Consider the following 25,829-nt stretch of genomic DNA (forward strand, 5'->3'; position numbering starts at 1 on the left):
TTTTTGCTACACCAGGTCGATGGTCGTCTCCACAGACGCCGCCATCGAAGTGAACGGCGGCTCTGAATGTTCAGCGCGTCGCGGACGCAGGCTGGTGCATGCAGTATTGTGCTGTGGGAGACTTTCTCCTGCGCTTGCGTGGGACCTGTGATAGTAATCGAAGACAAGCTGACGGTTGCGAACCACTTACATCCCTTCCTGCTTGATGATTTCCCCGACGTCTATGTCATCTTTCAACAGTATACATGTCCGTGTCTCGGAGCCAGGACCGTGCTGCAGTTATTCGAGGAACATTATAGTGAACTCACGTTGATGTCTCGGTGTCCAAATTCGCCTGACAGAAATCCTAAGGAACCCATCTGGGTCGCTATCGGGCGCCATCAGCGCGAACGCAAATCACCGGCCCGTTCTTTAACGCGAATTACATGACCTGTGCGTAGACATATAATGACATATACCTCCACAAAGCTATCAACAAATGTCGGATACCTGATATGTAGGATCAATGATGTATTTCGTTCCAGAGACGGACAAGCAAGCTATTAAACAGGTGGTCATAATGTTTTGGCTCATCACTGTACATAACACAACCGTCAGCCCCCTTCTTAAGCCGACAATGGATCAAAATCATTCATACATTGTGCCGAATTGAAAAAAAGAAACAAAAAGAAAAAAAACTGGCTTTCCTTTGTTGTTAGAAGGTGCAATACCTCAATCGCTGTTTCACTCGGAAAAGTAACTTTCGTGACACTAGATTATTTGTTGATTGTCATACTCGTATTTATAAAATTCAACTTGTTACGATTCTAATAAAAATTTTCCATGTCTGCTTCTGCTAAATCTAAAACAGAACTTGATTTGTAACTGCGCTCAGAGTGACAGCTACCCTATAATTCACAGTTTCTTTATACTAAGTGTCTAGCCATTGAAAGAATGGTCTCAGAGTTGTACAGAAGACGTCAATGGCGCACATGGAGACTGAAAAGTTTCTCACGATCTGTTCGAAATGCCTGGTAAACGCAATGGAAAGCCCCTAAACTTATTAGAGACCGTTTTTTGTGTTGCCTGATACGGACAATGTTTGCCGCACCAGCAACTACTTACTCTACACGGTAAGGTTTTATAGCTGAGTAGTTCAAGAGTGAGTCGTCGGTCAAGCGTTCCGTTCTGGGGGTCGCGATTTGTTAATTTTTCCTTCCTCCCCAAATGTAACTTTTAATAATTTTAGAAACAATACGAATGAAACCTATAAACTGTTTTAACACAAGAGTAAAGATAATTTGTTTATATCATGCTTAGAACATCACTTTATACAACTTCCAAGAAACTGAAAGTCGCCGGCCGAAGTGGCCGAGCGGTTCTAGGCGCTACAGTCTGGAACCGCGCGACCGCTACGAATCCTGCCTCGGGCATGGATGTGTGTGATGTCCTTAGGTTAGTTAGGTTTAATTAGTTCTAAGTTCTAGGGACTGATGACCTCAGCAGTTAAGTCCCATAGTGCTCAGAGCCATTTGAACCATTTGAACCAAATTGAAAGTCAAAATGGCGCTGAGCACTATGGGACTTAACATCTGAGGTCATCAGTCCCAACTGAAAGCCAGTGAAATACATTATTTGAAAGGCATTCGTCCGACAGTTTGAAAAGTGAATGCGCCGTGGAATCAATTTGAGATCTTTAATAGCAACGACCTCTCACAACTTTGATAATGTCGTAAATTACTGGACATACAATCGAAGTGTGCGTTCACCATAGCCAGTATTTCACTTACTATTACGATAAGCTCCCTTTCCTACTGTAGCTAGTACTGGTTCCCTCTATTTATGTTGTGGTACTTTAAGTGCTGTATCCAGTACTAAATATAAGTGTATTTACAACATCTGTCAAGGTATGTGATTATAATGAACACCTGGTTAAATGTAATGTTGGCCTGGTGGCGCTAACCAGAATAAATCAATAGATAATTAAAACAGAAAATTAAAAAGTGGGAACACGTATCTGCAGACTACGACAATGTGAGCGCGCGTATGTGGTGTCTCTTGCAGTCATTTTCGCAGAGACTCGAGAAGGCGAGAGCGCGAGTACTTTTTGCCGGTTCTGTCTGTGTCGGCAGCAGCCACGTCGCCTCGTGCTGGCAGGAGTTTCTTATACAAGCCCATCCACGAGGGATGGCCTTCAGGCTAGTTGGTATCCCTTGTTGAGCAAGGGTCGTAATATTGCAAAATTCAAAGCCGTTTTCGAGATTATTAGTTTTCTGCTGCTTAATTCGGCGAGAGTCCGTTGAGGCCTATAGAAACAGGCTTATGTACGGGGTGGCAGTTATAAAAATATGTGAAAAAAAACGTAAATTAGTTACAAACTACGGCGTCCGCACAATTTATTCAACATGTAGACGTCACAACAAATATTCAGATTTAGGTTATGACACGTTCTATATGATTGCCATGATTGGCGATGATGTATCGCAGATGAACAGCGAACCTCTGAACGACCCGCTGAAACGTCGGAACATCGATGCTGTCGATGACCTGCTGAATGGCTGTTTTCATCTCAGCAATGGCTTTGGGGTTATTGCTCTACATCTTGTCTTTCATACAGCCCCCAAAAAATTAGTCGCATGTGTTCAGATCCGGAAAATATGGCGTCCAATCGAGGCCCTCAGTGGCCTCTGGGTACCTCAGAGCCATAATGCGGTCCCCAAAGTGCTCCTTCAGGACATCAAACACTCTCCTGCTCTGATGGGGTCGCGCTTCGTTTGACATGAACCATCTCTTGTCAAAATCAGGGTCACTTTGGAAAATGGGGATGAAATCATTTTCTAAAATCTTCACGTACCATTCGGCAGTCACCATGGCATCAAGGAATATCGCACCGATTATTCCGTGACAGGGCGTTGCACACTACGCAGTCACCCGTTGGGGGCGAAGAGACTTCTCGATCGAGCAATGCGGACTCTCAGTCCCCCAAATGCGCCAATTTTGCTTATTGACGAATCCACCCACATGAAAGTGGGCTTCGTCGCTAAACGAACAACAGGGCGCGTGCGTATGCAATTCCCATCATACCCCGCGGCCAACTGTGCAGTTTGAACGTCCTCACGCAAACCGTTCAGAAGTTATGACGATTTTATTTCATATAGTTCAATGACTGTCACTCCGGAGAAACTGGCAAGCGTAAAACCTTTTAGTAAGATCGTCACCCGTCTGGGACAATATGCTGACAGGCAGCGGATTAACTACCTCGCAACATCTGAACTACAGTTGGCGTGTTTGGGTTCTGCACGTCGAAGACGGTATACAGGAAACGGCCTCCTATGTGGAACAGGCTTCGGCTGTCAGCTTCTTACGTTCCTTCCTTTCTGTATGAATTGGGATGTTATACAAATTGGTAAGTTTCCGCCGAATTCAATCTTGATATGTTGTCCCCCATATACGAGGGCTATTCGGAAAGTATGGCCCGATTGGGTTCGAGATGGAAACCACAGTGAAAATCCGATGAAGCTTTGCACCGATTCTTTGGGCAGTGTTTCTAGTATGCACGTCGATCGTGCCACGTCGCTCTTTTCAGTGCTGAGCACACAGTGAGCACGTAAAGATGCCTAGAACAATTGTGTCTTCGTCAAAGTATGAGTGCCTGGTGTGAGGTTTCGCCTGATGTCATGCAGCCCACATAACATAGTTGTCATGCGCTTCCTTTGGCACGATAATTCTCGGCCGAGCTCTGTAGGGGCAATGAAGATGCTGTTGCAGGGTTTTCGATGGAAAGTGTTTGATCACCCGCAATAGAGCCCGTAATTGACTCTCCCTGAGTTTGATCTCTGCTCACATGAAGCACTGGCTATGAAGGCAACGGTCTGGCGCAGACAACGAGGTGTAGACCAGAGTGGAGAATTGTCAGGAAGCAGAGGCGGCGTCCTTCTATGACGAGGGTATTGGAAAGTTGGTACAACGCTACGACAGATGTCTAAGGCGGAGCGGTGACTACGTAGAGAAGTAGCTGGAAGACGTAGCTAACAGCTGCAAATGAAACATTTTTGATTTTCACAGCGGTTTCCATTTCGCTATCGATCGGACGTTACTCTCAGAATGGTTCTCGCAGGCGTCAGGAGTGAGAGGGGCGTCGGTGCGCCGCTACTCGCCTGTGGTAGGAGGAGTAGCCGGAGTAGGCGCTGGGGGCGGCGGGGGCGGCGGCGGCGGCGCGGTAGGCGGTGAGCTGCGGCGCCGGACCCAGGCGGCGGCCCGGTGTGGGCGACGTGCGCGGCGACGCGCTCCACGCGCGCACGCCCGTGCTGCTGCGGCCGCGGCGCTCTGCAACAACAGACAGACACGGGGCAATAGGGGCGGGCCGCTGCAGCTGTCTCCAGGACAGGGTCGTCTAGTCTGTACACTGATGTCGTGCTCAAGGAAACCGACGAGAAACTACGAAAGACAATCACAGTTCAGGAAGGATAAACGAACTCTGAGGTACAACTAAGAAACTGCAGTTCTGTAAGAGATGGCCGCTGACTTGGAACAGCAGCTGGAATGAATTGACAGGCCCTTGCAAGTAGGTAATAAGATTACATCGACGAATGTTGAACGTTGGTAATGGAATGTAGTCCACTTAAATCACGCGATGCTGAAGGAACTAAATTATAAAATGAGACACCAAAAGTGGCACATGGGTTTTGCTGTCTGGGCGGCAAAATGAAGCAGAGAGGGTATAAAATGCAAGATGAGAAATTTAGAATGGAACATAAATATAAGTGTGCCAAGCGCGGTCTATATCTGTGACTTGCTTTGCTTCCCTGACTCGCTTTGAGCGGTTCTACGCGCTACAGTCTGGAACCGCGCGACCGCTACGGTCACAGGTTCGAATCCTGCCTCGGGCATGGATGTGTGTGATGTCCGCAGGTTAGTTAGGTTTAAGTAGTTCTAAGTTCTAGGCCAGGGGTTCCCAACAAAATTTTCTCCAGAACCCCCTCATTGAGCACGATTGGTACCTTGTCATATCACAGTATCAAGTACCTGAAAAAGCCAAATCAAGAGTCTTTTTATACTTTTTCTATTTTTGGTACTTAGAAAAAACATTGACATATTCATTATTGAAAAAAATATTGAGCTTAACACTTTTTCAATTTAGCCGTCATTGTTACTGTTAAATTTTTGATTACTGCTCAAAATCTTTGTCTTCAAATCTGGGTGTTCAGTATAACAAACTCCTTTAAAAAATAAAAATTGAGTACGAACTGCAAATGAGAGGAAAAAATTAAAACTGAGTGTATTGGTCTTGCGCTGGAGTGTGCTAGTGTAAGGTGGCTCTAGGAAGACGCTAGACGCAGAGTTAGCGTTCGCTAAAGCTCTGCTCATGCAGGAAGCGGCCAAAAAATCTGTTATCATACGAAATATATTTAATATATTTTTTTATTGTAATAGCATCTTGCGGACTCCTCTGGCATAGCTCGCGGACCCATGGGGATCCGCGGACCACCTCTTGGGAACCACTGTTCTAGGGGTGTGATGACCAGAGCAGTTAAGTCCCATAGTGCTCAGAGCCATTTGAACCATTTGACTCGCTTCGCTATCGACATATTCCGCATGGCGGGAACTCCTCTGTCAGGTCGCCCGGCAACTCACAGAGGCGGTCTCCCCCATCAGGAGGCGGCGGTTCGGCTCGGTGCGCCGACATACGGGCTGCAGGAGCTGCGTCAAGGGATAGATACCTCTGTTTCCGCACCACATGGAGCGTGCTGTCTGTATATATAGTGAACATTATCCAGCGATATGAAATGTATAACGATTGTAACTACAGATAATGACGTGTAAATAACAGCCAAGTTCAACTTCATAACGGCGTACATTACACACATACCCCGAGCTGAAACTTCCTACTGAGGCGAGGCTCGACGAACTTCCGAGGCTCCCCTCCCACAGGGAAAGCCATGACATTGCCAATAACCAACAGTAAAATTAGTATGAGAAATGTATACAAACATATTATATTTAACGAAAAATTGTAAATAACATATTAATATCATTTGTACTCAGGTCTAAGCAAACTGCTGCTCCATCTGGGACTGGCCCGTAGTTGTTCCGATTTCGTCCCACCTCCAACGGCCAGGTAATGGAACACTTTCTTCCATTAAAAACCTCTCCTATCATCAACTTCTTCTTAAATTTTTAAATTGTTTCCATTTTCTTTTACTCGATTTGTGTTCATATTATTCCAGTAGCAAATCATTATTGTTACTCTTGTTTTATTACTAAAAAATGGAAATATGGAACAGAGTATTGTCACATGCAAATGTACGATTTTTTTTTTTTTTTTTTTTTAGAAAAAAAAGCAGGCAGCAGATCTTTCAATATGCAATAAGTGAAATGAAAATGTCTGACGTAAGGGGGGAACTCCCGGTTTCCAAAACTGCGGTCGACATGTTTCTTTTGGACTAGGGTTGAACCCAGCGGAATTGCGAGTGTGGGAATGTTCACGTGACCTTTGGCACCAGCATTGTTGCACAGCTGACGCACCACGTCCAACTTATGTGGCAGTTCTCCGAAAGGACCATGCTGTCACTGGGAAGACCACAACTTGATTCAAACTCACTCACTTGGCTGGCTGTAGGAAGCACGGGTGTTTCTCTGTGCTATGGCTGCCTGCCTGATTCACACGTCTGCAACACACAGAGCCTTCTGGTTGAGAGCATTTTCTATTAAACGGTAGACACAGATGGCGCTCCGTTAGCTGTGCCTCTACGGTGTCTGTCGGCGCACGACGTTGAAACCATTATCAGCACATCTACTATCCAACAGGCGGCATTTGCCGTCATAGGATCAGAATTGAAGTCGTCTTCCCAGGGGTACAATTTTTTTCTGGCAGTGTAATTTTAAATACAGTTTTGTTTTTCTTATGTTGCTTACAATTCAATGTTGTGTACTGATTGCAGTCAGTGTTGTAATAGAAATAAAAATTCCCAACGCACTGTATCATACCCCAAACAGATGTAATCAACCTGTCATAGAAACTGGTTCCGATGCATAAGTTTTCTCATAGCTCGAATCCCCTGTACGTAACGCATGCAGTTGCTGTTTTCTCACGCAAGAGCAAATTTGGATTATTAAATTAAAGTTCCGCTTAGCGTAGTAAACAAAATTGTCATCAGGCCGAAGACTGGTCTGAAGGCAACAGTGCTTTGCTAATCGCGGTCGTGTTGGAGGTGGTACACCATTGCCTCCCACCGACTCTTGAACTGACTTACCCAGACAGTTAAGGGGGAAACTGTAAATTAACATGGATTCCGATCCACGGTGTACAGAGGCGTTACTGTGATTGGTTGACAAAGTGACAAATTACAGTGTACTAAAACGTCTACGTACTGATCATTGTAACTCAAAAAAGACACGAAAAAATACAACCTGTGTTATGCAACACAGTGTATTCCGAAAGAGATAGTCTCTGGTTAAGAAACCTTCTGTCACGAGGTCTACTGGTGTCAAGTATTTACACTGAATGGAAACACAAATTTCTAAACCAGTGGAAGTGAAGTGGCGTCTGAAGGAAACCACTGGAGAAGGCAGTGGAAGCATGCGAGACATTCTGCTGCTGTTGTACGTTAAAAATTTACGAATTAAACACCGGACTCACATTCAGGAATATCGGAGTTTACTTCTCCGTCTGGCCTCCAAATTTAGGTTATTCAGAGTTTTTTTCATTAGGTTACCTTCCATCCAGAAGACTGTTGCAGGCAGCGACTGTTATATTGACTTGAAAATAATAGATTTCAACTATCAGTCGTCCTTTTTAAATTTTGTTAACAGATCTAGATTTCAGCTAGAAACTAGCCATTCTCAATGCACTATCATTTTTGATCAATGCATGTAATGCCTGTTGGTCGGACTTCATCCACAGTTGATATTCATTTAACAGTGTTTCCCCTGTATTACCCATGCCAGTGGCAGTGGCCGAGCGGTTCCAGGCGCTACAGTCTGGAGCCGCGCGACCGCTACGGTCGCAGGTTTGAATCCTGCCTCGGGCATGGATGTGTGTGATGTCCTTAGGTTAGTTAGGTTTAAGTAGTTGTAAGTTCTAGGGGACTGATGACGTCAGAAGTTAAGTCCTATAGTGCTCAGAGCCAATTGAACCATGCCAGTGCCAAGTTAGCTGTTCTGCATTGCTTTGTCGCATGTGCCACAAACCTGCCCCTTTTTTCCAAACTATTTTCGAGAGGTCTTGAGAAGCTCACTCTTTCTAATTTTCTCAGATTCCCTAATCTATTTGTCCACCTACTTTTTAAAGTTACTTCGTTTCCTCTACACCGGATTTCACGCGGTACACGTTTCACTGTCTTAGAACGTTGTGGTCCAGGCATTCAGTTCCAGTTACTTCTCATTCGATGTCATGATTTGATACCGGCACAGACATTTCTCACTCAACAAAGCTTTTCTATCTGCATCAGACAGCTTCTGGAAATTTCCTTACTTCGGCCATCCTGTGTAATCTTGTTTTGTACGTAAGAGATTTTTTACATATCTTCTACAGCTATGTCGCATTGCTTCAGATTTTAATGTTATAGTATTGTCGCTTGCTGTACATTAGATTTAATAGCATTTTACGTCTTCCTTTCTTTCTGAGATCTTAACTCTACCATTTCACCTGTCCCCACAGCCTTTATTCTACTACTAAACATTAATTTCGCGTCCTTCGCTGATGTTTCCACACGTTGGTTTAACGTTAGAGACGACAAGATTTAAGCCAGCTTTATATTCTTAACACGAACTTGTTTTGTTACGGTTTATTGGTATCACTTCATTTTATTCGTATTTCTCTGCAGAAGATGATATTTACGTGTCTCAGGAACCTGAAAATGTCGAAGGTTTCCCCTACGTGAATAAATCTGTGGCAGTTCTCTGATTCACTCTTAGTCTTCTTTCTATGACTAAAACGAAGATCAAAATTCTGTGTCTGATAACTTAAACCTGTCTGAACCAAAACTAACATAAACACAGTGCTTTTACAGTTTTTTGCTTCTACTTTTATGTTTGCTATTCTACGCATTCGTTTACAAGCCCGAGATGTCAGCCTGATCGTCTGATGGTTGTGAGATCTGTCTTCGTGCGTCCTCCAATGATGTGATGATAAAATTGTCTGAACTTCTAATGATAAATTCAGAGTTTCAAAAAATTTTGACGTAAAGTCAAATAATCTTCTAGCCCTTCTACATATAATTAATTTTACTAATTCTGAAAGTATATCATCTGCTGACATGTTTGAGCTTGTGTGTCTCAGTGGTTTATCAAATTCTAAGAAAATTACTGGATTTCCTGTTTCTTCACGTCCATCTCCTCTTTCTCTTTTATCATGCATCGTTCTTACTCTTCTTCATCGCTCAGATTTTCAGTATACTTCACTGCGAAGGTAAAACAGATACATCGTTCGTCGCCGAAATTACATTTAAACTTGTCAGATGAAGTTTGAAATAGGTACAATAAAAAATACTTGTGGGATGAAGATTAGAGAAAACCGGTGCCAGGAGGAGGCAAAGCTTAGTCGGGTGCCCGGGACGAGGGTTAAAACTCTTAAAATAGCTTATCGCGGATGTTGAGTCTATTGACCATACCGCGACGGAATAATTAGCACAGCAGAAGGAGAGCAGGAAGACAGCTTCCAATCGACTGAAAAGGTAAACATATTTATTAAAAAATCCCATGAAAGCAGTGTGACACGTCTGCAAAAGTTTTCAATTCTGTGAAGAATGAGGCACGTAAATGGTAACTACGACGCATTTAAACATCAAATCAGCAGAAGAAATGAAATGGTTCTTCCACTGATGAAGCAAGGTCACTCAGGATGTCGTAGAAAGGTACACAGTGGCAGACTAGCGGGAGGCGAAGAAAGCATTCTTGAACAAAACTAGTCCATTGATACAGGACTGAAAAGGAAAGTTCTGAAACTATGAATCCTGAGGAAGTGGAATGTAAGCAGAGGGAAAGTCACAGAAGAAGAAATCTGAATCATTATATGATAACAGGATGCTAAAAATGAAGTAGACAAATAAACTACCGGTGGAAATGTGTAAAAAGAAGTCGATGGGAAAGTGTTATTGGGAGACGGAATTGTACTAAGGGAATCAGAAAAGTTAATTTGGGACTGGAAGAAGTAAAAGGGGACTGAAATTGTACAAGTACGCAAAGATTAGAAAGTAAAAATCCAACACAAATAAATATTTTATTGGGGCAAAGACTGTTTTTAATCGACTTTAAAGTATTTTAGCTATATTGCTTTGTCCAAGAGAAATGTTCTCAAAGTGATTACATAAGAAGTTAATTCTCACCAATCCCGTAGTTCAGCACATATCTTTTAGGATAATGCTCTGCTAAGGAATATCAAATGCTGCGTCTTAGCAAACAGAACCGCGCGCTTTCCCACCTGGTTTCAATGTGTCAGTATTACTGAGAGCAGAAAGAATCTTAATTTCCTTCGCGACGAGTCACACTGTCAGCATCCGGCTATTGTTTACCCTTTAAGTGTGATTACGACGGTTTCCCACTCAGTTACGCGTATCACTGTGTGCTGACGTTCAGGGAAGTGGTGGCGCAGCGACCTTCGGCGCTGTTCCAAGGTCCGAGCGCGCGGCGAGAATTAATGCGACGGCGCCCGACTGGCACAACTCAGGCCTCGGTCGTTCCGGGAACGGGAGACCATCGGCACGCACAGGAAGCGTTCGCATATGGTGGGCGCCAAATTGCGAGAGCTGCGTCGGAAGTGCGTGCGGCGACGCCTCGATCCGTGGCGCTGAGTCACGCACAGCCCGAAGGCAGCGGCGCGTGCTGCGGGCAGCACAGCCACACTGCCGCATCTGCTACCTGGTGCTGTCTGGCGGAGGGCACTTTGTCTATTATTGTCGATTCCCCTCTTTCCCTCTTCAGTCACGAAAGGTGCACGGGGATCAATATTGCTAGGTGGTGGTGAATCTTCCACCTTGTATCGTCGTAGTCCAAGATGAGCCACGGGCGCACGGTCTAAAATCAGTGAGAGTACACGAAATCCACTCTATACTTTGCTGTGCCTTTTGGCACCATATTGTATGAATTCCAAAGGAAGCAGTTGCTGATAGGTGTGAAAATTACCGAACTATCTGTTTAACAAGTCATGGTTGCAAAATACGAACACGAATCCTTTACAAAAGTATGGAGAAACGGTTAGAAACCGATCATGGAAAGATCAGTTTGGATTCCGGACAAATATAGCAACACGCGAGACAGTAATCATCCTACGAATCCTCACAGAAGGAACGGGAAACCTACGTTTATAGCATTTGTAGACTTAGAGAAAGCTTTTGACAATGTTGACTGGAATACTCTGAAGGTGGGAGGGGTAAAATACAGAGAGCGAAAGGCCATTTACAATTTGCACAGAAACCAGATGGCAATTATACGACTAGAGGGGCACAAAGGAAAGCAGTGGTTCAGAAGGGAGTGAGACAGTGTTGTAGTCTATCCTCGACGCTATTCAATCTGTATATTGAGCAAGCAGTAAAGGAAACAGCAGAAAAATTTGGAGTAGGAATTAAAATCAATGGTGAAGAAATAAAAACTTTGAGGTTAGCCGATGACATTGTAATTCTGTCAGAGACAGCAAAGGACGTGGAAGAACAGTTGAATGGAATGGACAGTGTCTTGAAACGAGGATACAAGATGAACATCAACAAAAACGAAACGAGGGTAATGGAATGTAGTCGCATTAAATCAGGTGATACTGACCGAATTAGATTAGAAAATGAGGCACTTAAAGTAGTAGATGAGTTTTGTTATTTGGGGAGCAAAATAACTGACGATGGTCGAAGTAGAGAGGATATAAAATGTAGACTGGCAATGGCAAGGAAAGCGTTTCTGAAGAAGAGAAATTTGTTAACATCAAATTTAGATTTAAGTGTCGGGAAGTCTTTTCTGAAGGTATTTCTATGGAGTGTAGACATATATGGAAGTCAAACATGGACGATAAGTGGTTTACAGAAGAAGAATGCTCAAGATTAGATAGGTAGATCACGTAACTAATGAGGAGGTATTGAATAGAATTGGGGAGAAGAGGAATTGTGGCACAACACGACTAGGAGGAGGGACCGGTTGGTAGGACATGTTCTGAGGAATCAAGGAATCACCAATTTGTACTGGAGGGAAGCATGGGAGGTATCAACCGAAGAGGGAGGCCAGGAGATGAATACACTAAACAGATTCAGAAGGATGTAGGTTGCAGTAGTTGCTCTGAGAAGAGGAGGCTTGCACAGGATAGAGTAGCGTGGAGAGCTGCATCAAACCAGTCTTTGGACTGAAGACGACAACAACAATATTGTATGAATAATTACGGTTAATACCAAGGTGTGTGGTTTGAAAATGGAGGTGGCCGGCCGAAACCGGTAACCACTGCAGCTGAATTCTATATCAATGTTAGAAAAAAACATTTCGTCAGTACCGAACAGTTGCGGACCTTGCCTCGAATAAGCAAGATACTTTCTGACTCCCGATGTTTCGGCCAGAGCGGCGCGGTGCTCCAGAGGTGTTCCTGTCCCCACTGCGTATTTCCGACTTGTTGGTAAGTCTGTGTGAGCTCTAACTTTTCTCAGTTTATATTCGGGGTCTTTTCGGGAGATATGCGTAGGAAGAATCAATGAATTGCTCGTATCTTCTAGGAACGTACGATCACTGCATTTAAACAGTTAAGAACACCGTCGAGGAACTCGCCTCTCTTACAGCGTGTGCCGCTGGAGATGGCCGAGCATTCCCATGACTCTTCCGCGCCTCCTGTACAGATCTTTGACGAAAGGCTCTATTCTTCTTCGAATATTCTCTGTTTCCTCTATCAGTCCTATCTGATAAGGATCCCAGACTGAAGAACAACAGTTGAACACTGGTCGAATGAGGGTTTTGTAAGCTACCTCTTTCGTAAGCGCGCTGCAATTCCTGAGGATTCTTCAAATGAATCTCAGTCCGATATATGTCTTTCTACTGTTAGTTTTCTGTCGTTGTAACACTTTACATCGCTCCTTAGACGTACTCCCAGATATTTAACGAATGTGAACACTTCTAGAGACAGTTCGACAACCTTGTAATCGTACAGTAGTGGGCCTTGACGGCTATCCGCATACACTATATTTATTTATATTCAGGGTGAAGTGGTAGTCCGTGCACCAAGCGACAATCAGCTGCAGGTCTTCGTGTATTTCGCTCCAATTTTGTAACGTTGCCATCTTTTTTTGTCAAATGTCGACGAGACAGATGCGAAAAAAGTATTTCAAAAGTAATCAGCATAGCTGTTAATACATTTACCCCACTGTGACACAAGACGGTTAAAGCCTCTGTGGAATATTGTTTGCGGTTGCCTACGAAACCATAATTGTACCCCGGCATACACCTCTTCGTCTAAAACAAATCGACGGGCGGCCGCACATGTTGCCAAAATTGTTTCGAGTACTCTGCAGACATTTCGCTAGGAAATCTTTACACATCCTCCACACATTCCCGATCTCATCCTATGCGATTTCCATATTTTTGGATCCCTGAAGAAAGACATTCGTCGCTGTCGACTTACTTCGGAAGAAGAGATACACGCCCGGATACAATCATGGTTCCGCAGGCAACTGCAAACATTTTTCCATGTAGGGTCTGACTATCTTGACGTTTTAATTTATTACTTCTTTACTACTAACTACATTCGTCGTACATTTTGGATACAGTATTCACGTTTACCACTGAATGTAGCAGAAAAAATACATCAGTGTATAACACACAATCCCCGGAGATATGACGTTATAAACGCTGAGATGCGTGAAAAACTGCCGCATCACGCAAGACGTTTAATTTTATTACTTCGTTACTACTAATTGTATTCGCAACACATTTCTCAGACAGTAGGCACACATATCACTGAATGTACCTGCAAAATTATATCATTGTACAGCATATAGTTCCGAAGATACGACGTCATAAACATTCACCTACACGAAAATGAAACAATAGGATGGAACTCGCTAAAGATACAGGTGAAATAAGGGCACAAATTCAGTGAAATATGTTAAATCTGTGTGAAATATATTTGACATGTTCGTACGCGGGCAAATCCACGGATAAACAGCCCGTCCTTAACCCCTGGAACAATTTCAACAAAATTTCGTACATATATTAGTCACGATATGGAAAGAAATACAGTTGGGGTAAGAAACACAAGCTTCCTATCGGGGTGAGCGTAATAAAGTGGAGAGAGAAGAGGAAGATGCACAGAAAGCGAGGGGGAAGGAGGGAGTGGGTACAGATAGGGGAAATGAGAAGATGAACAAAGAGAGAGGCGGAGGGAGAAATGGACAGAGAGGATATAGGACATGGAGAGAGACAGGGGGGAGGAAGAGACAGGCGGAGACAGGGGAGAGGGGGAGATGAACAGATGGAGGAGAAGAGGAAATGGATGGAGAAAGAGAAGAAGATGGACAGAGAGTGGAAGATATGAACAGAGAGAGAGGAAGGAGGAGCAGGTGAACAGAGAGAGAGATGGAGATGGAGAGAGAGGGGGGAGGAGGAGGAGGAGGAGGAGGAGGAGGAGGAGGAGGAGGTGGACAGAGAGAGGGGCGAGGAGGAAATGGATTAAGAGAGGGGGAGGAGATGACCAAAGAGAGGGGAAAAGAAGAAGGAATTAATGTAGGGAGGAGGGGATGGACAGAGGTCAAGGAGCAGATGCACTGAGGGGGGAGTAGAAGATTGATAGAGAGAAAGATGAGGAGATGATGGACAGAGAGAGGGGCAGGGAGAGCTGAACAGAGTGTGGAGGGTGGAGAAGGTGGACTGAGAGGGAGGGGTGGAGGAGATGGACAGAGAAGGGGTGGCTGAGATAGATAGAGAGGGGGTGAAGGAGAAGATGGATAAAAGGGGAAAGAAGGAGGTGTGATAATAAAATATGGGAATAAATACATACCCAGCAAACGCCCGATACTCAGCTAAAATATACCTAAATTTCTATGGAGTCTCTCTTATAGTAACTACAGTAATGAGCCAAAACACTACGACCAGTGGAGACTGTAATATTCGGTAACGCCTCGGGGCGATGCAGGTATGTAATGTGGTAGGGGAAGTATGTAAGCGGAGAAGAGGCGGGTGGGGAATCATTCTAGCTCCGATATGGGCGGCCATTGGGGAACTCCACTGACATAAACGATTCTGGGAAAGGGGAGATTGTTATGGTCCTGTGCCTGGGAAAGAGCATCTCTGCAAAGCTGGTGGAAAGTGGGTGAAGGACGGTGAAGCCACGAGCAAAGTGACAGTGGGTTGGGCGCGCACAGCTGGCCACAGTGCGTGGAGGTGGGAGGCTTACCCGCCGTGTACAGCAGGACGGGAGTCGGTTTGGGGCACATGTGCCGACACAGTACAGTGTTCCTAGGCAAACCTTACAGCACACATTGTTGACTATGGGACTCCGAAGCATACCGTTCCTGTTGCCATGACGAGTGAACGACATTGTCAATTACGACTGAAATGGGCCCGGGATCATCAACATTGGGTGGTAGGTCAGTGACAACGGGTCGCTTAGTAGGATGAATCACGTTTTTTAATTACACCTGATCGGCGATTGTGTCTAGATACGCCGTGATCCAGAGAACGATTGCTAGGAACACGTACCACGCCACGGACGCAGCTCGACGGAAGTGTTATTATGCTGTATGCTGGTGGTCATCGACAGATGGTAAGCGAAGGGACCGCGGCAGCTGGGGTCCACGTGAACACTATGGCAGACCACGTGCGTTCTTTCACACCTGCTGCCCCTAGCATCTTGCAGCAGGATATCTGTGCATCATGCCACCTGGCGATCAAATTCGCCAGACGTGAAGCCGACGGATCACATCTGTGACTTTATGGGATGTCAGTTCCGTGCCCATAAACCGCCGCCCCGTAATGAACGGGAATTGCGTCACCAGTGCTCAGACATATGGTGGAACATAATTCCAGAAACGTACCGAGGATCTACCGAATCCATTCGACGCAGAACCACTGCTGCATTGCGTTCAAAATGTCGTCAGAACGCTTTGTATCACCAGTGAAAATGACGGAACTGCAGCAATCGATCCTCACTACAGTGGACAGGGTGCCAATTATAGAAATATATGAAAGAAATGTAAATTAGTTACAAAGTACGCCGTCCACACACTTTATTCAACACGTAAACGCCACTACAGATGTTCGGATTTAGGTTATGACATGTTCGATACGCCTGCCATCATTGGCGAAGGTGCGATGCTGTCGATGACCTCCTGAATCGCTGTTTTCAGCTTAGCATTGGTTTTGACGATATTGGTGTACGCCTCGATTTAATATAGCTGTCAACTCAAAGCGAGTGGTCCGCGAGTAACCGAATAAGGAGTCGCACGTGTTGAGATCAGGAAAATATGGCGGCCAATCGAGGCCCATGCCAGTGGCCTCTGGATACTCCAGAGCCTGAAGGCGGTCCCCAAAGTTCTCCTCCGGGACATCAAACACTCTCCTGCTTCAATGTGGCCGAGGTCCGTCTTGCATGAATCACATCTTATCGAAATCAGGGTCACTTTGGATAACCCTTCACGTACCGTTAGCTAGTCACCGTGCTGTCAAGGAATATCGCACCGGTTAATCAAAAATGGTTCAAATGGCTCTGAGCACTATGGGACTTAACATCTGAGGTCATCAGTCCCCTAGAACATAGAACTATTTCAACCTAACTAACCTAAGGACACCACACACATCCATGCCCGAGGCAGGATTCGAACCTGCGAGCGTAGCGGTCACGCGGTTCCAGACTGAAGCGCCTAGAACCGCTCGGCCGGGCCGGTTATTCCGTGACTGGACATTGCACAGCGCACAGTCACCTGTTTAGGGTGAAGAGACTTCTCGATCGTGAAATGCGGATTCTTAGTCCTCCTAAAAGAGCAAATTTTGCTTGTAGACGAACCCACCCAGCTGGCCGGTGTGGCCGAGTGGTTCTAGGCGCTTCAGTCTGGAACCGAGGAACCGTTACGGTCGCAGGTTCGAATCCTGCCTCGAGCATGGATATGTGTGAAGTCCTTAGGTTAGTCAAGTTTAAATAGTTCTAAGTTCTAGGGGACTGATGACCTCAGATGTTAAGTCCCATAGTGCTCAGAGCCATTTTTTGAACCCACCCAATTGAAAGTGTGTTTTGTCGCTAAAGCACGGATACTAATTCCCGTCACGCCCCGCAGCCAACCGTACAGTTTGCATGTCCTAATGGAAACCGTTCAGAAGTTATGACGATTTTATTTCATATAATTCAATAATTGTTACCCTGTAGTCACAAAACTCTCACACGATAGCCCGTGAAAAGCTCAGTACATGGCTGTTCCTGTATACATTCAATCCTGAACGTCCAGGCCAGATTATTCGACAACAATGAAAGTGATGAGACCCCGTGAGTTCTCCACTGCCACTCAGGCGGTTAGATTCCTGTTTGGGTTGAGGTTTGGCTCTGAGCACTGTGGGACTTAACATCGGAGGTCATGAGTTCCCTAGAACTTAGAACTACTTAAACCTAACTAACCTAAAGACATGACATACATCCATGCCGGAGGCAGCATTCGAACCTGCTACCGTATCAGCCGTGTGGTATCGGACTGAAGCGCCTAGAACCGCTCGGCCACAGCGGCCGGCCTAGTTGAGGACAGGACTGGCCAGACTACCGTGAACTCCCCACGAGATCTTCATCTAAAATCAACTGTTAAGTAAGGAAACACATCAGTGGCTCGGCAGAACACAGAAAGTTGGTTCGCCTCGGCGGCGCTTGATGACTGGCTGGCGCCACCCGGAAAGCGTCGCTGGAGCCCGCCGGCCTGGGCAACCGCCGCTGCCACCACCAAACCTGATTCTCGCCACACACGAACCCGATACCACACACCTCCTCCGATACGTCCGGGAAAATCAATCGGTGACTCACGGGGCGACCGCGGGCGCACAAAAACGCCGGTTTCGGGCGGCGGAACCGCCGCGTGGTCCTGCCTCGTTAGGCGCGGCCGGGCCTCTCAGCCAAAGGCGCCGATGCCAATCAGACGCTGCGTCTGGGCTATGGGCAGTGAGAGCGTGTGCTGCCATCGACGACGTGTACCGGCCGTCAGGTAGCTGTCGAGTAACAGCGGGTGGCCCGCGAGTAACCGAGTGCAGCGAGCAACAGCTGCGTCCTGCAGGTTTGCGCTTCACGCACGTACCGTGCTGAAGCGACCAGGAACTGCAGCCAAGTGTGCGTGGTACTGCGTGTGGTGTCACCGCCAGACACCACACTTGCTAGGTGGTAGCTTTAAATCGGCCGCGGTCCGGTAGTATACGTCGGACCCGCGTGTCGCCACTGCGTGATCGCAGACCGAGCGCCACCACAAGGTAGGTCTCGAGATACGGACTAGCACTCGCCCCAGTTGTACGGACGACGTAGCTAGCGATTGCACTGACGAAGCCTCGCTCCTTTGCCGAGCAGATAGTTAGAATAGCCTTCAGCTAAGTCCATGGCTACGACCTAGCAAGGCGCCATTAGTAACATTGCTTGTATCTATAGAGTCTCACTTGTATCGCCACAATCTCCAGATGTACCAAAAGGATGGATTAAAGTTAAGTATTCCAGAAGCTACGTACTTTTCTTTATAGCATTCATTACTTATCCTGTTTCAGACCTCACGCCCATCTGCGTGAGCGTAGCTCGTGCCTTTCGGCTTCCTCTCATTGTGTCTAGGCTGTCTTGTCTAGACACAACACTGCGAGTTTTCCCTGTAGACATTACAATTCGCCACAGAGGAGCTGCGTACTGGCTGAAGAGGGGAAGACGCGACAAAGTAAGAGAAATAACTGGACACAACCGACAGACGGAATTTAAACATGTGGAGAACTGATACATGGCAGTCGGATGGGATACAACTGATAAGAGAAGACGAGTCTACTCTTCCTTCCCCAGTATGAGAGTGGATGAATTTTAAGTACATAAATCCAACACGCGGGATGGCTCACTTTCTCGAGAGCCATGTCCCGTATCCTGTACGTCTCCATAGGTTTGGCCTAAAATACACTCACACTTGTGCCTGTGGTGAGAACGGTACACCTGAACACATAGTGGCCGGCCGCTGTGACCGAGCTGTTCTAGGCGCTTCAGTCTAGAACCGCGTGACCGCTACGGTCGCAGGTTCGAATCCTGCCTCGGGCATGGATCAGTGTGATGTCCTTAGGTTAGTTAGGTTTAAGTAGTTCTAAGTCTGGGGGACTGATGACCTCAGATGTTAGGTCCCGTAGTGATTAGAGCCATCTGAACCATTTGATCATGTAGTTCTCATCTACGATGCTCTAGGACACATAAGAACCAGTGTAGAAAACGAGGACATAGGGCAGTTAATACGCAGACAAGATGACTGGAACTCTATAAACAACATAGCAGACGAAGTATCGCAAGCTCTATATGCGGCGTACAAACAGGAGAGACCACACGGAAGAATAAAACAGGCTCCAAGTCGGACAGACCAGCAGTACACGGTAAACGACATAGACACAAGCACAGACACGGAATCTGATATTAGATCACACACAGGAAGTGAAGACGAGACAAACATATAGACATAGCAAAAGCAAGCGGAGGCTCTACATTAAATCTGAAAAAAAACCTCTCTGTGCAGATGTGTTATAACATTTCATAGCATGTAACACTATCTGAAGATCTGACATTTCTTCTTCTTTCGCTGTGAGACTGTCTCGAAGTCAACTCCCAATCTCCACTACTACCTTAAGATTGCAAACACATGTTAACCTTTGTCGTCAATATATTATATTAAGTATTACCACCGTCAAGACAGCACATTTTTAACAGACGTAACCATACGCGTAGAAAGTATAAAGGGGAGAACTGTCTCATCATAGCTAAGTCAAATTTCCTTCTCTTGTTTCTTCCATTAAATACACTTTTAAATTTAAATTAAAATACATCCATAACCTATTATGTATCTCATTACTATCATTATCTAAATTAGTAATAAGTTTAAACAAACGCCAGAAAAATGTATACACTATTTCTCAGGCTCTATCGAGATATCGATACTGTCGTTCGATTTGAGTTACGAGTGTGTCGTAGTATAGTCTTTGGCTCAACAGATGTTAGTACTTTCACGTCGGTATTGAGAAAACAAGATAGCTGGAGCACGCTTGACATTCGAACAACGAAAATTGTATTGTGAAGTGGTTCTTCGAGTTTGATAATGCCGTTCAAGTGCAACGTCAGTGGAGGCAGGAGTCTGAAACAGAACCGCCAACCCGCCTATCAGTTAAATGCATCACTGACAAGGTTTGAATTGCATGGAACGATTTGTGGTGTTCGCAAAGGAAGATCAAGAAGACAGCGTACGGCTGCAAGTCCTGCTTCGTTGGCTCTCGTGTCGGAAACGTTTGTTAATTCTCCACAGAAGTCTGCTACGCAATGTGCACGTTAAATGGGGGTTAGCAGTACAATTGTACGAAGAATTCTGAAAGCTGCAAAGTGGAAATTTTACATTGCAGGATTACTGCACCCGATTAATGATGTCGATCCTGATCGCCGAATGCAATTTAGCGAATGGTATCAGCAAATGGTAACTGATGACGAACAATTTGTGACGAAGGTAGTGTGGAGTGACGAGGCACAATTTAAATTTAATGTAACCGTGAATCGGCATAACAGTGTGTACAGGGCACCGGAAAATCTGCATGTTTATGAGTATAAAGCGGTCAATCTACTGGGGGTTCATGTGTGGTGTGGACTATCATCTAGGGGGCTTAGTAGGACGCTTTTTCTTTGATGCTACTGTCACTGGAGAAGTGAACCTGGAAATGTTATGAACATCAATTTTGCCAGGTATACGTGCGCTTTGTGGAGCTGAGGAAGAGGTCTTCTACCAACAGGACGGGGCGCTACCACACTACCACCTAGCTCTACGAGCTTTCTTGGATGACAATTTTCCGGGGCATTGTATTGGATGAAGAGGGCCCATTGAGTTCCCTCCACGGTCTCCAGATCCAACACCTATGGACTTTTACTTGTGGGGAACTGTGAAAGATAGCGTCCATCGACATAAGCCACGCCCTCTGGAGGAACTTCGCCAGGAGATTAGAGCGACATTTGGAGCGGCCTCCACTGTAACACTGACTGACGCAGCTGCGGCGACCGCTCGTCGTTCTTTTATGTTTATAGCCGCCAACGGTACACATTTTGAACATTTAAAGTAACCGTGTGCTAAACTGAAGGTTGTACGACATGTGTGATTAATTATTAAATGTAAAATCAACACTTAAGTAATACTTTTCGTTCCTTAAAGTGTGTATACATTTTTCTGGCGGACTCCGTACATATATGTTTTTAAAATTTTTTTCTTAAAATTTTCAACAAAAAAAAGAAGAAATTTGCTGCTAATAAAACTGAATTTGTGCAGCAGAACATGTAAAATCACACAATATACAGGGTGGTCCATTGATAGTGACCGGCCCAAGTATCTCACGAAATAAGTATCAAACGAAAAAACTACAAAGAACGAAACTCGTCTAGCTTGAAGGGGGAAACCAGATGGCGCTATGCTTGGTCCGCTAGATGGCGCTGCTATAGGTCACACGGATATCAACTGCGTTTTTTTAAATAGGAACCCCCGTTTTATTATGCAATAAAAAATGGGGGTTCCTATTTTAAAAAACGCAGTTGTTTAGTACGTAAAGAAATATGAATGTTTTAGTTGAACTGCTTTTTTCGCTTTGTGATAGATGGCGCTATAATAGTCACAAACGTATAAGTACTTGGTATCACGTAACATGCCACCAGTGCGGACGGTATTTGCTCCGTAATACATTACCAGTGTCAAAATGGACCGTTTACCAATTGCGGAAAAGGTCGATATCGTATTGATGTATGGCTATTGTGATCAAAATACCCAACGGGCGAGTGCTATGTATGCTGCTCGGTATCCTGGGCGACATCATCCAAGTGTCCGGACCGTTAGCCGGATAGTTACGTTGTTCAAGCAAACAGGAAGTGTTCAGCCACATTTGAAACGTCAACCACGAGCTGTAACAAATGATGATGCCCAAGTACGTGTTTTAGCTGCTGTCGCGGCTAATCCGCACATCAGTAGCAGACAAATTGCGCGAGAATCGGGAATCCCATAAACGTTGGTGTTGCGAATGCTACATCAACATCTATTGCATACGTACCATATTTGTATGCACCAGGAATTGCATGGCGACGACTTTGAACGTCGTGCACAGTTGTGCCACTGGGCACAAGAGAAATTACGGGACGATGACAGATTTTCTGCACGCGTTCTATTTAGCGACGAAGCGTCATTCACCAACAGCGGTAACGTAAACCGACATAATATGCACTACTGGGCAACGGAAAATCCACAATGGCTGCGACAAGTGGAACATCAGCGACTTTAGCGGGTTAATGTATGGTGCGGCATTACGGGAGGAAAGACAATTGGCCCCCATTTTATCGATGGCAATCTATAGGGTGCAATGTATGATGATTTCCTACTTAATGTTCTACCGATGTTACTACAAGATATTTCACTGCATTACAGAATGGCGATGTACTTCCAACATGATGGATGTCCGGCACATAGCTCGTGTGCGGTTGAAACGGTATTGAATAGTATATTTCATGACAGGTGGAATGGTCGTCGAAGCACCATACCGTGGCCCACACGTTCACCGGATCTGACGTCCCCGGATTTCTTTCTGTGTGGAAAGTTGAAGGATATTTGCCATCGTGATCCATCGACAACGCCTGAGAACATGCGTCCGTGCATTGTCAATGCATATGCGAACATTACGGAAGGAGAACTACTCGCTGTTGAGAGGAATGTCGTTACACGTATTGCCAAATGCATTGAGGTTGACGGACATCATTTTGAGCATTTATTGCATTAATGTGGTATTTACAGGTAATCACGATGTAACAGCATGCGTTCTCAGAAATGATAAGTTCACAAAGGTACTGGAACAACCGAAATAAAATGTTCAAACGTACCTACGTTTTGTATTTTAATTTAAAAAACCTACCTGTTACCAACTGTTCGTCTAAAACTGTGAGCCATATGTTTGTGACTATTACAGCGCCATCTATCACAAAGCGAAAAAAGTGGTCCAACTAAAACATTCATATTTCTTTACGTACTACACGAATATGTAATAAAAGATGCGGGTTCCTATTTAAAAAAAACGCAGTTGATATCCGTTTGACCTATGGCAACGCTATCTAGCGGGCCAACCATAGCGCCATCTGGTTTCCCCCTTCAAGCTAGACAAGTTTCGTTTTTTGCGGTTTTTTCGTTTGACGCTTATTTCGTGAGATATTTGGCCCGGTCACGATCAATGGACCACCCTGTATAATAACAGACAGCAGGACTTTACTTAAGAAATAAATTAATTAAGAACCTAAATATTAATTCCCAAAGCTAGCCTTAAAGAATGTTTGGATTTAGATTTGCATTTAGATTCGTAATCTGCCAGTCAGTATCCACTACCCAAAAGAAGCAATTCAGAGCTACCGTTGGAAATGAGCGTTTGGCGTCATTGGCCGGGAGGCCTCTTGCGGGGCAGGTCCGGCCGCCATATCGCAGGTCTTATTACATTCGACGGCACATTGCGCGACCTGCGCGCCGGATGGGGATGAAATGATGATGAAGACAACACAATACCCAGTCCCTGAGCGGAGAAAATCCTCGACTCAGCCGGGAATGGAACCCGGGCCTCTTAGGACGGCAGTCCGTCACGCTGACAATTTTTTTTTTCCTTCTGGTCGTTGCGAACGTCACATGACATCCTTTCAAGTTCGTTTATTGATCCTTCCACTCAGTTTTTTTATTACAGAGGCCAACCAGCTCTCTGACCGAACACGCTGAGCCACCGTGTCGGCTATAAGTTTAGAATGCATGACGATTACCACTAGACCACGGGCTCATACAACCATTCAGCTATCGGGGCGCACAGAGTTAGTGTTAAAAACACCAGAGTAAAACATTAGTCACCACCACGTAGCACACCGCCTCTGGTCTCGAGACCAGCCTCAATATGTCGAGGAATATTTTGAACAACAATGGAAAGTTATAAGTCAACGAGTTCCTTGAAGTACTCCATATGCAAATGAAGCCAGTCATGGATGATTAGATCCTGCAGAGGTACCAAATTGCGGAGATGGTGAGTGCTTCATTTCACCAGCTGTCCTCGCACTGCTTGTTAAACGCGTCATTTGGACAGTCAGTACACTCAACGCGATGCCTCATTTGAAAACACGCCGAATCGTAACTGGTTGGACTACACTACTCGCTTCCAGTTAGTGTAAAAGTCTCGCGAAGTTCGCCGAATAGTTGTTAGTCAAAATATTGCGGCAGTATGTCGACGTCATCTGGCTGCAAGTCAGAAACTCCATGGAATGAGTTGCAATCCAGTTTCTGTGTCGTAAGTCCATTGAAGACGTGCAGCTTTCCGTGACGCTGTGAGCCTTTGTGTACCAGACTCCAAATATTCATTGGATGCAGAGGACCTCGCAACGTTCGCTGGGAAAGTGGCGGATATGAAACAGCATTAACTGACACCACCAACCGCTATCGCCTTTGAAACCCACTGGAACACACGAGGAGTGACTCTCGTACTCGACCCCTGTCGGTTAGGATCTGTTTCACGACTCTTGTTCTCAAGCTACTCTTGTATTACACGGCTGCGAGTGGCACACCATTCTTTGTAGACACGTCAGACACTGGGAGTTCATACACCAACAAATCGGACAACTTCACTCGTGGTGAGGTCGTGGGCACGTCCGGAGACGACAGCTCCTTCCTGCCAGCCTGTCACGTCGACAGAACTTACTGTGCTGGTTGCATTGCCACCGACGTGCGCGCACACACTTCATTACCTTGACTTGTGTCAGTGGCACAGGGTCACCTGACCGCCTGATACCATTTCCACACCGCAAGCGAAAGCGATCAGTGTCCTCTATTAAAGAATCATTAATATTTTGTCCAGGGAGCTTAGCTGCAGCCATTCTCCCACTGATGGTTCTCCGGTTATATTCAATACCAACGCACAGACGCGAAAATGTTCCTCTTTAAAACGCTCTCACAATAGAAGGTGATTAACCAGCTACCTCGACCCTCATTCTGTCTTCCTCAGCAAAATTTTTCGCTTGTGAACACATTCGCACTCTATTGACACAGAACATTCTAAATTCTTTCATCCAGGTAAAAACAACAATAAAAATGCAGTTGCAAAAGACAGATGGTGTTTACTAGTAACTGCACGGTAAAGATAATTCAGTTGCTTCTGCGGAGACTGTAGCTTTTGATTCTGGTGCGACTTTCTCACCTCTCATACATCTGAAATCTCATCACAAGACCTTTTACGTGCTGGCGTTTGCTAAAACGTTGTAAAGAGCCAGTACAGCTTTCTGCAGAGGCTGTTAGCGCTGGTGATGCTAGTCCAGACGTCGGATCTGAGACTTTATCTTCGAGAGCGGCGTACGTGCGACAAAAAATGGTTCAAATGGCTCTGAGCACTATGGGACTTAACATCTATGGCCATCAGTCCCCTATAACTTAGAACTACTTAAACCTAACTAACCTAAGGACAGCACACAACACCCAGCCATCACGAGGCAGAGAAAATCCCTGACCCCGCCGGGAATCGAACCCGGGAACCGTGCGACAAGTCACTGATTTCGCTTATATTTCGGATGACTCTAGTACGCACTTAGGTGTGAGAAACGCTGCCCTAGTACGATGCGCCACTCAAGTAATTTGGAAGAACAGAGCTTCCAGGCTTTACGAGCCTGTTGAATGCTGTACGAG

The 25,829-nt window shown here is 45.4% G+C and overlaps 1 protein-coding gene across 1 annotated transcript in view; it reads right to left on the reverse strand.

The window, feature by feature from the left end:
• Nucleotides 1–1,246: 1,246 nt before the first annotated feature.
• Nucleotides 1,247–25,829, reverse strand: part of LOC126481726 (muscle M-line assembly protein unc-89-like) — a 1,115,867-nt gene continuing 1,091,284 nt past the window's right edge. Inside the window, exons 46-47 of the mRNA XM_050105679.1 lie at nucleotides 4,209–4,305; nucleotides 1,247–1,253 (exon numbers count right to left, since the gene is read on the reverse strand). Of these exons, the coding sequence (XP_049961636.1) occupies nucleotides 1,247–1,253; nucleotides 4,209–4,305 (104 nt within the window). The remainder of the gene's footprint in view (nucleotides 1,254–4,208; nucleotides 4,306–25,829) is intronic.

Source organism: Schistocerca serialis, chromosome 5, assembly GCF_023864345.2.
Source record: "Schistocerca serialis cubense isolate TAMUIC-IGC-003099 chromosome 5, iqSchSeri2.2, whole genome shotgun sequence".
NCBI classification, from domain to species: Eukaryota; Metazoa; Arthropoda; class Insecta; order Orthoptera; family Acrididae; genus Schistocerca; species Schistocerca serialis.